At 43.0% G+C, this 13,854-nt stretch overlaps 1 protein-coding gene across 7 annotated transcripts in view; it reads left to right on the top strand.

The window, feature by feature from the left end:
- The first annotated feature begins 6,812 nt into the window (after positions 1-6,812).
- USP6NL (USP6 N-terminal like) overlaps positions 6,813-13,854 on the top strand; it is a 129,558-nt gene continuing 122,516 nt past the window's right edge. Inside the window, exons 1-2 of one of the 7 annotated variants that reach the window (XM_064442880.1) lie at positions 6,813-6,930; positions 12,235-12,324. In XM_064442880.1, coding sequence (XP_064298950.1) covers positions 12,321-12,324 — 4 coding nt within the window. In that variant the 5' untranslated portion in view covers positions 6,813-6,930; positions 12,235-12,320. Of the gene's footprint in view, positions 6,931-6,976; positions 7,000-7,075; positions 7,243-7,321; positions 7,389-7,580; positions 7,741-7,766; positions 8,207-9,278; positions 9,573-12,234; positions 12,325-13,854 lie in introns of those variants that run through there. The other 6 variants (XM_064442918.1, XM_064442903.1, XM_064442910.1 and 3 more) reach the window with 6 other exon arrangements.

Genomic DNA, 13,854 nt, shown 5'->3' with positions numbered 1-13,854 from the left:
GGCAGCCTTACTGCCAGTTGTGCCACGGCCCTACTGTGGGAAATGAACTTGGTTGCTTTCTGGCGTGAAACAGCCTGAGAGAGCTTGGCCACCGTCCAGTCAGCTTGTTTCGCTCTACAGTTGCTATATGGGCTTGATTAGGGAAGAGATAAACAGAGAGGACTTCCATTTGCCTGGCAAGCCGTTCCTACAGTCAAGGCTTCATAGGAAACCTTCACGCTGCTCTACCCTGAACAGGAGGCTGACCAAACGCAGATGGCTCAAGGCAGAGGAGGAAAAACGTGCTTAAAAGCCCACCTTGCGTCCCCCATTTTGTGCTGGGGTATATAAATTTTACATGAAGTGGAGCCGGGAGAAGACTAAATACTGGTCTGTTGGAAAAAAGTTTTTGATCTTCCACAAGGAGCTTCACCTGAACGAACTGAATGTATTTCTTCTCCATCAGTCATTGACACTTCCCTGTCTGCTTGTTTCAGCAGCAAATGAAAAAGGTCACAGAGATTTAACTTTTGTACTACATTAGACAAGTAATTACACCTTTTGCAAGATGCACCATTACAGCACAGAGCATCTACATTTTATTATAGGGTCCCAATTTCATTTGCCTGTTACTTCATAAAAATGTATCCCTTTGAGGTTTTAAAATTTGTTGGTGTCTAAGGAATGATTCTATTTCTGTTAACTTTGAGTAGCTTCTGACATTCTGGTGGTTACAGGTGAGTGATAATAAACTTCGCCATAATTGTGACTGTGCTCTGAAAACGGACTCTATAAAATACTGTCATGAGATTCCAGGTTCCTTCTCTTACTGTAACTTATACCAGATCTTCAGAGTTTACAAAAACATATCTTCCAACTGCTGCACTGCAAACCCACACTAAGGCAGCCAAAAGATGAAGCTAATGTTTTATTTTGTTGTACATCCTTGCCAATAAGTCTTAATCTTCTGTTTTCTTATCTGTTCCTTTTCTTTCTCTGTTCTATCTTCTACCTTCCCTTGGTTTGAAAGCTGTACGATTTGATTATAGCTTTTCCCTCTCTTCTGTCAAATCCCTTCTCCTCCTGCTGTGGGAGCAGGATCAAATCTGGGTAACAAGAATCTAGAATTCTGGTTCACGAAAACACCCCAATTTCATGTTTCAAACACATCCTATGCTTCAGTTTTGATACAGCCACACATACCTCCTTCTCTAACTTTTGCAGTTTTGACACACAGCATCTTGCATTATCTATCTGGTCAATGTAGAAAGGGATCTCTGGGAAGTTATATGACGTGGGATTTATGGGTAAGTGACATATTTTTGGTATTATGAAGTTTTTCAATTCACTGAAAAACTACTTGCTATTAAGAGGACATTTAAAAAAGTTTCACTGTACTGTATCAGTGTATTAAACTTTGTTCTATGTGTACTTTTTATAGATAAAAGAATACTGAAAGCTAAGTCAACATTTAAAAGAAACGAGAGAATATTGAAGTAACAGAAGTAATAAGACAGAAGGAGGCGAATGGAAAAAGGCAAGAAAATGCTAAAGGAGACAGAAAAATTGTGAATAAAGGAAGGAGATGAAGAATATCTGTCCTGACAGACAGAGGGGGCAGGAATGGATAGCTCTTTCATCAGGCAGCAAGTGCTGCATACATCCAAATCCGATTCCCATGGCAGGAGCCACCAGAGACAGGAACAGCGACCTGAATCAATGCAGCCTGAACCTCAGCAAACCAAGGGAGCCTGCAGACAGCGGGACTGAGTGAAGGCGAGCAAAGGATCCAAACCAAAAGAAAGAGAAAACAGTCTTTTAGGCAGCCAGGAAAAATTCCATCAGCAGTCAATAGTGAAGCACAGGGCAAAACCTTCTGCTTGGAGTCCCACTCCCACCCCCGCTTTTAACACATCCCTTCCTCAATACAATGCAGTATTTCAGCATAACATGGTGGGCTGGTGCTGCCACGCGTGTACAGGCAAACCTCTGCCTAACTCATCTGCTCTGCAGAACAGGCTGATGCTAAGCTGCTGGAAATGTCTATGACACGATCAAGCGAGTGACAACAGAAAGTAACACCTAAAACACAGTCACCCACAACTTTCATTCTGGGGAAAATAAACAAAAGCAAAACCAGCAGGTGGTATAGCAGCTGATACTGGAAAGAACAGTCATCTGGCACTTATTGTACATAGTCCTATAAATGTTTCATATCAAACCAGGCATTTCGAGTTATGTCCTTTGTAATGACTAGAGTAGGTTTTCAAAGTGACAAGCCTCAAAGGTTGAGCGGGCAACTGTTTGAACTTCAGACTAATAGGCAGGCTTGTATTTGTTCAGATACCTGCAGGATCTTCTGAGCCACTCGCTCTCGGGGTACATGCCTGTGCATAAATAGTTTGTATTTTGAGTGACACAGGAAAAAAAAACATTAGCTCATGTGCCTTAAAAACAATCTGCAAGCAGAACTAGAAGTGCCATATGCCACGGAGAATATGTTGAAACCCTACACACCACAGAAGGTAAGTCAAACCTATAGCACAAATACAATTTGAAAAGGAACAGTGCAAAAAATAGTTTCCAAAATTATTTTAGGACCAACAAACTTCTATTAACTGCTGTCTTTTCAGTTCACAGAATGCATAATTTTGTAAAGTCAAAGTCAAGCTCTTCAGGGCTGCAGCTGTGTCCTTATGTGAATTTATACATTTAGCCCAGTGGGCTGCCATAGGGATAGGCCACCACCACAGAGTGCTCCAGAACTTTTGTGGCCTTCCAGTCTACAATTGCCAATTCAAAGCCTGGGCTTTGATTTTCAAAGCCGTCATTATTCTGAACCCTCCCTCTGTAAGGGATAACAGCTCTATCAATGACTTGTTGAGGCATGTGACAGCAAAAGACATGTATGTGCACCAGTACGCAGACAGCCCTGCAGAGCTGAGTGTGCTGTGGAGACCTGGGAAGCCCGGGAAGAAAGACAGATGCTCAGGAAGGACTCTTGATGGATCATCAAATTCATTCCCTTGTCCCATGGCAAGACTCAAATCTCACAGGGCTGATTCAGCTAGGAAGCCTGCTGAAACAGTAGGGGCAGACTGTAAACAGGACTTGAACACAGACTAATTTATTTCCATAAGATGTTGCAGTTAGCTGGTGTAATTCTGCACATATGTTTTGTGTTCAGCTTGATTTTTTAAAATGCTGTTTTATTGACAAGAATGGGTTTCTTAAGCTTCATAGCTAAAAAAACCCAAAGGGCAAAGCACACTGAGAAATAATTGCTGATGAAAATCTCATCATTTTTGCAATACGATTCTTGTGTTCCTTTGAAGTCCAGTAGGAAGGATTGCAATGTTACAGGGAGTAGGATACTTTAAAAGGGAATGTTAATACTCTGTTATTTTGACTCTGGCTTTGTAGTATCACTGCCAAATGTCAGTGGCCATGCTGAGTGCTCAGCATCTTGATGTGGTACATCTTAAGCATAGGCTTGATGAGATGAAGCGTTAGTTTGTGAGGTGTTCACTTCTGTCCCTCCAGCGATAGCTGTAGGTGGCTGGTACAACACCCAAACTGAAACACAGACCAGGTCGCCTTCTGATGTAAACACTGAACCCTCTCTAACATCAACAGATATTACTGGTTGTCATGGTTTTGGCTAGGACAGAGTTAATTCTCTTCACTGTAGCTGATAAAGAGCTGTGGTTTGGATTTAGGATGAGAACAATGTTGATAACACACTGATGGTTTAGTTGTTGCTAAGTAGTGTTTACAATAGTCAAGGACTTTTCCAGCTTCCCATGCTCTGCCGGGGGCACAAGAAGCCAGGAGGGACGGAGGCACGGCCAGGGCAGCTGATTCAAACTGGCCAAAGGGATATTCCATATCATATGACGTCATGCCCAGTATATTAACGGGGGGAGTTGGCAGTGAGAAGCAGTGACTGGGGCTCAGGGACTGGCAGCGTCGGTCAGTGGGTGGTGCGTGGTTGCACCACTTGCTGTTTGGTTGCTTTTTTTCCCTCTCCCCAGGTTCCCCCCATTATTTTCATTTTCATTATATTATTATTGTTATTATTATTACTACTATTACTATTACTGTTTTATTTTAATTACTGAACTGTTCTTAACCCACAGGTTTTCTTACTTTTGCCCTTCCAATTCTCTCCCCCATCCCGCTGGGGTGGGGCAGTAAGCGAGTGGCGGCATGGGGCTCAGTTGCTGACTGGGGCTAAACCACACCACCAGTTCAGAATGTAATTCAGTTGATAGGTCTAGCCTGTATCATAAACGTGAGCCCAAGCCCAACAGAACTCCAAATGTGCCTTGCATCTCCCCAGTCCAAGTTCACACTCGGCGAGCAAACTGCAGCTTTCCCGCTTAGAGAGGAGATGGACTTGACACAGGCAAGTTTTCTACCATGTAACCCATGCTGCTCATCCCGCCTACGTGATGTGGAAGATAAATCAGCACGTTGGGAATCGTGTGAGCCAAGCAGCATGGGGTCGGCTGGCAGGTGACATAAGGGACTAGTGCTGAGGACAGTGTAGGTGTACCAGGGGCCAAAGGCCGGTGAGAACCATGCTGAGATTTGCCTGCTTCCCGGGGGACGCTCCTCCAAAGACAGCAGAGACATGGGCAATATCTCTTCTCTGTTCTTGCCATGCCAGGTAGGTCTTTAAGCTTTATAAATAATGATGGTTGCATATACGTTCTCAGACTAAGAACTGTAATAAAAACCGAAGTGTTGGTAGAGATATTGCAGGACTGTATGTGGGAGTAGCGATAAAACAAGGATATCGCTGCCAGCCGCTTGGAAAGCTGTGAGTTTAGCACTGTTCCACATCCGAGTTATAGTAGTGCAAGAGGAAACAATGAGCATATGGGGAAACAAAAGTGATGATACAGAGTTTGAGAATGTATGAAAAAGAGATGAGTTTGGTTCAGATGAAGTAGAGAGCTCCTGGTGGAAGACATTTATCTTAACTAATTAGCCATTTGGGGAGGAAACAACTCCCTAGCTGGAAGAGAGCTACGTATATTTTTATATTCCAACTCCTTCTAAAATTTTTAAAAAGACAATTAAGACTTGAAATTGGAAGGAGTCAGATCCAACCACATTATCCCTCTTGGGATTTATGGGATACTGACAGGCTAGACAGGCTAGTTAATCACAATTACTTTCCGAAATGTATTGCAAAGCAATCAGTAATTTTTGTTTTGTTACCCTTCCTCATAACAAGAAGAGAGGAAACATTTAGACAAAAGCCATCTGAGCTGCTGTGTTACTGCCTTTAGCCATCTTCTCCTACATGAAATAAACATGTTGTATGCAACCATGCTCATACATCTAATACATCTAGATTTGCTTGATTCTTGGAGGCTGTGAGACGTGCCGGCATGGGTATTTCCTATGCCAGGGATGATACTTCCACGTTTTCCAGAAGTACCACTATTCAGGCTATTTGTCATGTAAAATGAGAGAGAACTCTGAGGACAGAAAGCCTATTAGAAAATGGTTTTATCTGTTGAGAAGATTTACTGATCTTTGGCTAACCAGTCAATTCAACTCACCTAATCTACCCTGGAATAATGGAGCACTGCCTTCTCCAAATTGTCATGAAATGTCTTTGTATGACAAGATTTAGTAAAAATTAATATTGGAAGTTGAGGGCCCCACAACTCAGCACAAGTTGTCTGGAACTGCTTATTTTAAAGAGTTTATGGTTAGTAGCTTATGCTAAATTCCTTGGTTACTATTTGAATAGGGAGTGTTTTAATATAATTATTACACAAACACAGGATTGTTTAAAACACTCAAAGCATTTACTGAACATTGCTTTCTTTTCATATTATTACTGGATGTCTTTTGGTAGCACGTTTTAACTACTGTTTATTTTAATCCTGCTTCTAATGTAACATCATATTTTACTGCTACTTCAAATTCCATCTTAACCACAATGGTTTTCTTTTTAAATCAGACTTGCCCCTTCTGGTCACGACACCACCGTGGCATTTGAGATGTCTAATACTCTCAAGCAGCTGTTTGTCACATTTCTAGGCTTCTTCCTTTCCGGTTTTATTTGTATCTGGGCTTACTGCCCCAGGCAAAGCACAGGGATGTATATGGGTAAGTAATTTGCACCCAGGGAGTGGGAGCGCTCTGCATAAGGAAGAGGTGGGGCTGGGATCAAAGTTGTCCTCCTTGTGATGTGCGTGGGATGCCTGGAACGAGCAACCGTGTCTATCCCACCATCGTGTGTATTTTCACACATGGCCTGCTAAGCTCGCCCATAAGGCTGTACTTCAACCCTTGATACCCAGTGCTGGTGGTTTGCCAGAGAAAACCCCAAAAAACAGAATGGGGTTTTCAAAATGAGGAACTCGGTAGCTCACGCAGCACAGCCTAATGGCCAAGATAAATCTGAGAGGCACAAGGCCTGTTTTGTGTTTTTCCCTCCCTTTTTTTTCCACAGGATGCCCGCTCCTGCCAGGCGCCTCAGTGCTGGTGCGTGGGCTCAGCCTGCAGCACCCAGGCAGATGCCTGAGCTGGGTGTTGGTGGGCGCAGGGCTCGGCCCGGGGGCAAAGGCGCCATCCTCGCTGGGCGCCCCGTCCCTACAGCTGCCAGAACAGCCCCGGCCTCGCCGAGGGTCGTCTCCCCGCCGCTGCCCGGGCCTCGTCCGCAGCCCAAGATGGCGGCGGCGGGAGGAGAGAAGGCGGTGGGGCCGGAGACCTCCGCGCCTCGTTGTGAGTCCAAGATGGCGGCGGCGGTGGCGGGCCGGGGGAGGGCCGGGTGAGGGGCGGGGCGGGTTTCCATAGCGGCGGCCGCCGGTGTCGCACCGGGGCACTTCCTGGTTGGAGGCCGCCGGTCTCGGGGCAGCAAGGAGGGCAGCGCCGCTGGGAGGAGGCGGACGGGGGGCCCCGGAAGGAGGAGGAAGCCGAGCAAAGGTAGGGGCGAGCCGGGACGTCCGGCCATTGTGCGGCCCCCCGGGATGGGGGGGGGGCACCCCGAACGCGGTCAGCTAGACCCTTCCATTCCTGGGGCGCGTGGGGGGAATGCCGCGCCGGACCCCTCCGTTGCAGCGGGCGGGGTGGGACTCGGTTCCTAGAGAGCTGAGGGGAAGCGGGCAATACCATCCTCCCTCGGGGGGAGCGCGGGCTGCGCGCACCCCCGGTGGGACTGGGGAGGTGGAAGAGGCGGGAGCCGGCTCCCGGAGGGTACTGGGGTGCTTCAGACTGTTCCATTCCCAGCGGAGGGGTGTGTGTGTGTTTGGAGAATCCCTACTATTTCTTCTGGGGAGGGGGGCAGCGTGTGGGGAGCTCTGGAGGGTTTTGGGGGGCGGCGGAGCCCGGTGTGCTGGGGGGTTCCTGGGGAAGCCCTGTTGGAGATGCCCCTAGGTCCCTCTGTAAGGTTTGAGGGGGCTGTGGGGGGGCCGCCCCAGGGGAAGGGGCCCCCCCAAGGGGGTGGTGAGGGGTGCGCTCCTCTCAGGGGAGCGGGCCGCTGTGGGGCTGGGCGGTGGGAGTGGGGCTGGAGCGGCGGCAGAGGGGTCTGGGGTGGGGGGTGTGTGTTTGGGCGGGTCACCGCTGTGGGTCGGCACCCCTTGGGGCCTTCCTGAGGGCCCCCCCTCTTCTGTCGAGGTGGGAGGCCGTAATATCAACCCCACGGGAGGGTGTGGGTGGCTGAAGCCGTGTTTTAGCGTGACTTTCTGGCACTACTGCTTTCAGTACCTGCTCCCTCTGCTTTTTGTAGTACTTCAGGTACGTGGTGAGAAGTGCCAGCGCCGGCTGCGCGTCCCGGCAGCGAAGGGTCGCAGCCCTGCCAGCTCCACACAGGGCTTCAGCCTCCACAGCCCCTCTCTTAGTCCTTGGTCTCTGCTGGGACCGTCAGCGAAAGAGCCAATTATCAGATGTTTTGGGTTCTTTCTGTGGTGTGGATGGTTGCCTGTAGGAAACCACCGAAGCCATTAAACTGCCAGCTGAATGAGAGTCAAGTGGTGACTTAAAACCCCGTCGCCAAACTCCTGCAGCAGTTGTTTCCCCGCGTACGCTTGAGAATAACTTTCTTTGTGCTGTTTTCTGTTTGGAGCAGGCAGCTGCGCAAAGGCTGGCCGCGAGCGTGGCTCGTTTTTAGCTTTCGCTGAATTATAGTGGAATGAAAGCGGTCTGCCGTGTTCACACCAAATGGTTGAGCAGCCTGGTCTAGTGGAAGGTGTCCCTGCCCACGGTGAGGGGGTTGGAACGAGATGGGCTTTAGGGTCCCTTCCAACCCAAACCGTCCCACGGTTCTGTGAGTCTGTGAAATGTATTTTGTGGAGGATCAGTTAAATTAGAACATTTCTGTTAAATAATTGTTTTCTCAGGTTATTTCGCTTGATGCGCACCCTGCAATCTAGAGCTGCTGTGTGACAGTCGAAACTCAAGCCCTGCTAGGCGTGTGTATATAAAATACGGTGGCCAATCAGCAGCGCCTGAAACTAAAAGCAATTTGCTTCAACGCTTTGTAGTGTAAATATTCCTGCTATGAACAAAGAGGAGGGTGTGTCATAGTGCTCCTTTCATTTGTACTTCTATGTGCTTCCTTATTTGTGGCCAGTCAATGATTTGGTGTAGGTTCTTAAACAGTAGTAGTCTTATTTTGTTGTGAATTTTCCATTTGTACTGGCTTGGGCGTTTTACTGAGCTGGGACGCTCAGAAGCTTGGTGCTATATTAGGAATTTTTATTATGTTCTTTTTAATAGCCGTGCTCTTAAGTGACTTAGTTTTGCTTCTTTTTAACTGCTGTTTTTGCTGATTACAACTTTGAAGTTAATTCAACTTGGATGCAGTGTAAAAAAAGTATTGAGTAGAACTGCCTTGTAACCAGCTGTTCTTTTGCCCTCTGATTATACAGCATGGAAACCAATAATTTCAGACTTAATGTTTTGCCAGCCAGCTATCCATAAAACTTTAAAACATATGCTTCTGAAATATCTGTATCTGTTTTCTTTGAGGGGCTGTAACATTTTGGTTTAAAGAAGAAAGTAAATGACAGTAAAATACTGATTTGTGCCAGGCAGGCTCTCTTTGGACTGTTTTGTCTTTGTGTGTGTGTTTAAACAGCGTAGTTGCATGCTACTCCTGTGATTTCTGCTGCTTGGGAACTGGGGAGATAAACTCTTAATGTTAGCTCCTTAGCATTGAATTTAAACCCGTGCTGCAATAACACACACACAGACTAGACTTGAATCTTTAATTGCCAACTTAAAGGAAAATCTTTTCTCTGGATAGAGTTATAGTGTAGAGAATTATAATATGCTGTAATTTACTTGCAATCTGGCTCATATTAATTATCCTGAACCAGAGTATTGGGTAAAAAGACCTGGCGCTAGGTATGGAAACAGATGATTGAATGTGTTACTAGTGTGCTTGAATTTGAAGTTGTAAAGAGCTTCTCTCACTTTGGGTATTTCTTGCAAATCTAAGTTAAAATGCTGATAGTTTCACAACTACTTCAGGTGAATACCACCAAGGGCTAGTAGATACGTGTTAACAGAGGAAATACTGGATGGAATACAAGGGTTAGCTCTTCAGGAAAAGAGAAGGATCAAAGGTATGTGTGGGGTTTTTTTATAGCCCTGTTAATTGCAAAAGAAAGCATAAAGGACGTCAGGTACTATTTTGAAGAAAAAGGCAGTTTTTCCAAGATTACATCATTCAGCAAGACACTCAACAAGTAATGATCTATCTTTCCTCTGTGGTGTAACAGTTGGTAGCATTTCATGTGGGAGAGAGCCCTACAGCATTGAAATAAATTGGGTTGTTGGCTGAAAGAGCTACGTGATAACTGTTTTGGTTTCTAACACACATCCTTAGGAAAAGCGTTGATATCGTAATGCAATAGAAAGTACAGACTTTCTGATATTTGGCAGTGTTGGCTTTTCCTGACTTTCCGATACTGCTTGCTATTGCTACACTTGAAATTACAGATAAAAGATGAAACCTTCCTTTTTTAGGGACATTTTCAAATAGTCCAAGTAAATGGCCTTCACCAAAATGATGAAGTTGTGAACAAGTAAAATTTTATAAAGCACATATGCAGTATTATTTCAAAGAACAAAACCTGAATTTAACCAGAAGTCTATATTGGCTAGTAAACAGGTATTCACAATAGCTTAGCAAAGTATTTAGACGCAGAAGCAAGGTAAGAGTAACATTTTATAGCTCAAGCTGGAGTTCAAGTTGCTGTGGTGCATTGAAAGGTTCACTTTTCGTGGTTGTGACACGTGTTTTTGGGTAGTATATAGCTGCTATATTCTCCCCTTCTCATTTCCTTAGTGTTATGTGACTAGATTTTTATAAATGATATGGTACATAGTTAGGTTATTAGCCCTAAGTGGTTTTCAGAACTGATGTTTTGTTTTTTCCTAATGAACAGCCTTTTCCTGTACATACACACAATAAAATGTCATGTAACGCGTTGCCTCTGAGGCAGGGTATTGTTAGTTCATATTTACAAAACGAAGGTGAGACTGTACCTTTAGAAAATCAAGTTGAATGGGAGACTCCTGTCTTCCAGGTGACTCTGCATGAGATTGAAAAACAGTTTGGGCCCAGAGGTAGTACGGAGCTCTGGACAGAAGTGCTTTGGGCCTGGGTTGAGGTCCATCTCTATGACTCACTGATGTTCTTAACATAGTAGCTGTAATTAGTCCAGTAAAAAGTCATGGAAGTTATATTTGCTAATTTTGACGTTAGTAATCAAAAGGAAGCTGACAAGACTGTGGTTCTAATTATATGTTTTAACCAGACACTTTATTTTTGATTAGGCTGTGTGTGCTTAAGTGTTTAATTTGGCAGCCATTCACAGAGAATTGACAGGACCTGCAGTTCAGACTGTTGTTCTTCAGTGACTGCACTGTCTAATGGCTTTGTGTTCATCTGTGGTTTTTGATAATGTTTGCATGTGTATTTCTGCAGCATGATACCATTTTCTTCCCTATTAAGCCTCTTCCCAGTGTTACTTTTTCAATGCAACAATAGTTATAATTTTCAGTCAGTAGCATTACTGAAGGCTTCCTCTTGGCAGCTGGGTTTTTTGTGGTGTCTGGGTGGTTTTTGGTTTTTTTTTTCTTTGTTTGTTGTGGTTGTTTTTTTTTTTTTTATACAAAACTGGTTTTAGCAATTGATAGAGGAACCTTCCTGTGATGTGAATCCAGTCCTGTGAATAGTTGCCCTACTATTTTGGCATGTGCTGTAAATCTGTAAATGTTATGTGAACTCATGCTTTAGAAAAAGTTAGACCTCTTCTTCTGTCTTTTTATCTTTTATTTTAATTTTTTAAATATTAAGAGATCAGGAGAGTTGAGACTTGAAATCTGAGTCAGCACACGATATTATCTGGCTGGATTAGCACAGGTGGTCAGGTTCAGCGGGTTCTAATTGGCTCTGAAAAGAAATAAATCACATAATATTTCTTAATTTACAGAAACTCTTCTTGCAGGTATTAGAGGAATACTCTTGATAGCTTAATAGATAAGTTTTTTTTCTTTTCATCTCAGCTGTGAGGTGAAGTGACTTGCGTTTAACTGTTCTATCAGATTTGTATAAACTTGCTTTTTAGCAGCAGGATGTAGATTAAATAATAAATTTTCCAAAATGTACTTGCTGTGCTGTTATTGTTGGAGATTGTCCTCTATGTTTTGCTTTGGGGAGAGCCAGGCATATTGTTAGTGAATCCATATCTGCCCTACTTGGATATCTTTTTTTTTCATTTGGATTATGAATTGACTGATCTGATGGTTTATAGCTGCTAGAAATGGTAACTTTTTCAGGTTTTGTTTCTGAGGAGGAAGTGTTGGACGCTAATGCCAACCCATACTTATTTAGTAAACTTATTTGTAGCTCTTGTGTTTTGAAGAGTATCTTTATATTGCATCTTCGAGCTAGCTGAGATTGCTGACAGAAAATACTGCTTTGATGGTATTTTCAGTTACTATGTCCGTATTGTTTTAGGAGTAGTTACATTTTATAAACCAGTCCATTCACACAAGTTTGTAAGATGAATGTTAGAAGTAGGCATTTTGAGTTGATAAACTTCAAAATATATCTGTAAGCAGTAAAGTTCCTCAGTCATAACAAATACATCCTTGTGTTCCTTTTTTTAACAAGGAAGATGAAAAGATAGTAGGAAAGACAGTTTATATATAAACATTTATTCTAGTTATTTGAAGTTGAAAAAATGATTTGTCTCTTTATTTTCCTGCCATCATCAGGACATGTATACCTCTGAGAAACCTTCTCCAAGAAGATACCTTGCTTCGAGACCTGTCTTGGATTATATACAAAGAAGTTTCCAGTCATGAGTGAGTAGATTTCTTTATTTAAGAAAAAAGAAACGCTTAGTTTACAGTTTAGAAGACATGTACTTCTGTAGTGGATTTTGGAAGGTGATTCTTCCTCAAAAATGTTCATACCGAGTTTTGTCTCTTCAGTCCTTTAAGAATAAACAAAGCTGAGATTTGGCAAATACTGTTCTGAACCTACAGATTTTTGATCAATGTGTGCTCTGTAAGATTTCTGTGTTGGTAGACTGGTATCATTTTCAAGAAGGTGAGTTCTGTAACAAGCTGATATTTGTTTTTTCAGTATAAACATGTAATTCTCAGAGGAAAATGTCTTGAGTTTAAGAACTCCGAAACATGTGACTGTCCAGTAAGTTAAAGTAGCTGGTAAAAATCCAACATAAAATGAATGGGCTTCATTTTATGGGGAAAAAAATAAATGTATTACCGGAATTTGAGTATAGAGGTCTGATCCCAAAGGAATTTTGGCATGTGTTGCAAAGATCTGAGCCATGGAAAAGGGCGACTTAAGATCTGTTGGGGGGAGGGGGGCGGGAAGATCAAAGACACCAGAAGTTTTGTTTTACCCATATCTGATGGGTAAGATAATCTCTTTTTAGTGAACTGTTTTGAGTATTTAAAGGCCTTTCCTAAGTTTTGCAGATGTGAGACTTCTTAATATAATTATTAGCAGCAACATTACCTAGCCTTACGTCATGTAGAAATAAGGATATAACTTTGTATGCCCAGGAACTCTGTTTATAATGTAGCTTAGTTTCAATACAACTGCACTGAATCTGTTGAAGAACAAGCATCTAGTTCATAGGATAATTATATCCTATGTTAGTAAAATAAGACTATTTCATTTTCTGGGAGGAAGTGAGTAAAAAAAATTGTTGGTTAAATTTCTTGTCAAACTAAATGAAAATTGACTGTTCTTGACATCTGGAAGAAAAAAGAATGATGGAGGAAATGCTTGCTAAATGCAGCAAAGGAAAAACTGCACCAAAAAAAGAACTGAAAGATTTGCTGAACTCTTGAGTTCATGCTTAGTGTAAATAGAACTGTTTTAACATTTATATAGAATTTTATCTGTTTTCTCTTTTGTATTGCTACTCAAATTCGTTTACTTTCTGACGTTTGAAGGATTTGCTATATTGCATAGATTACAACCTTACAGGCAAGTCAGTTATTCAAGCACCCGAACACCTGGATTTGTCAAACGCTGCGATATTAGTCTTCATTTGTTTTACAGAGCATCTCATGTGCTGCCATTGCCTAATGTATAGTCTTAAACATAACAAATATCTGTAAATTTTTTTACCTTTTGAATCATGGTTGCTGTGTTAAGTGGGACTCACCAAGGTGCTGCTGTCATGACTTGAGCAAAACACCATTGGTTCTAGTGAGATTTTGACATGGTTCCAGACTGGAGAGTTTAGCTTTATATTAGCAAGAATGGAGGCCCTTAGTCAAATGAAGGATAACACTTTGGCAGTACTTTTTGTGGTGGTTAATAATAATGTTATTTAAAATACAGTCTCTTCTTTG

This window comes from Phalacrocorax carbo, chromosome 1 (genome assembly GCF_963921805.1).
Source record: "Phalacrocorax carbo chromosome 1, bPhaCar2.1, whole genome shotgun sequence".
NCBI classification, from domain to species: Eukaryota; Metazoa; Chordata; class Aves; order Suliformes; family Phalacrocoracidae; genus Phalacrocorax; species Phalacrocorax carbo.
Note: the sequence above shows the minus strand (reverse complement) of the source record. Positions and strands in the feature narration are given on the sequence as shown.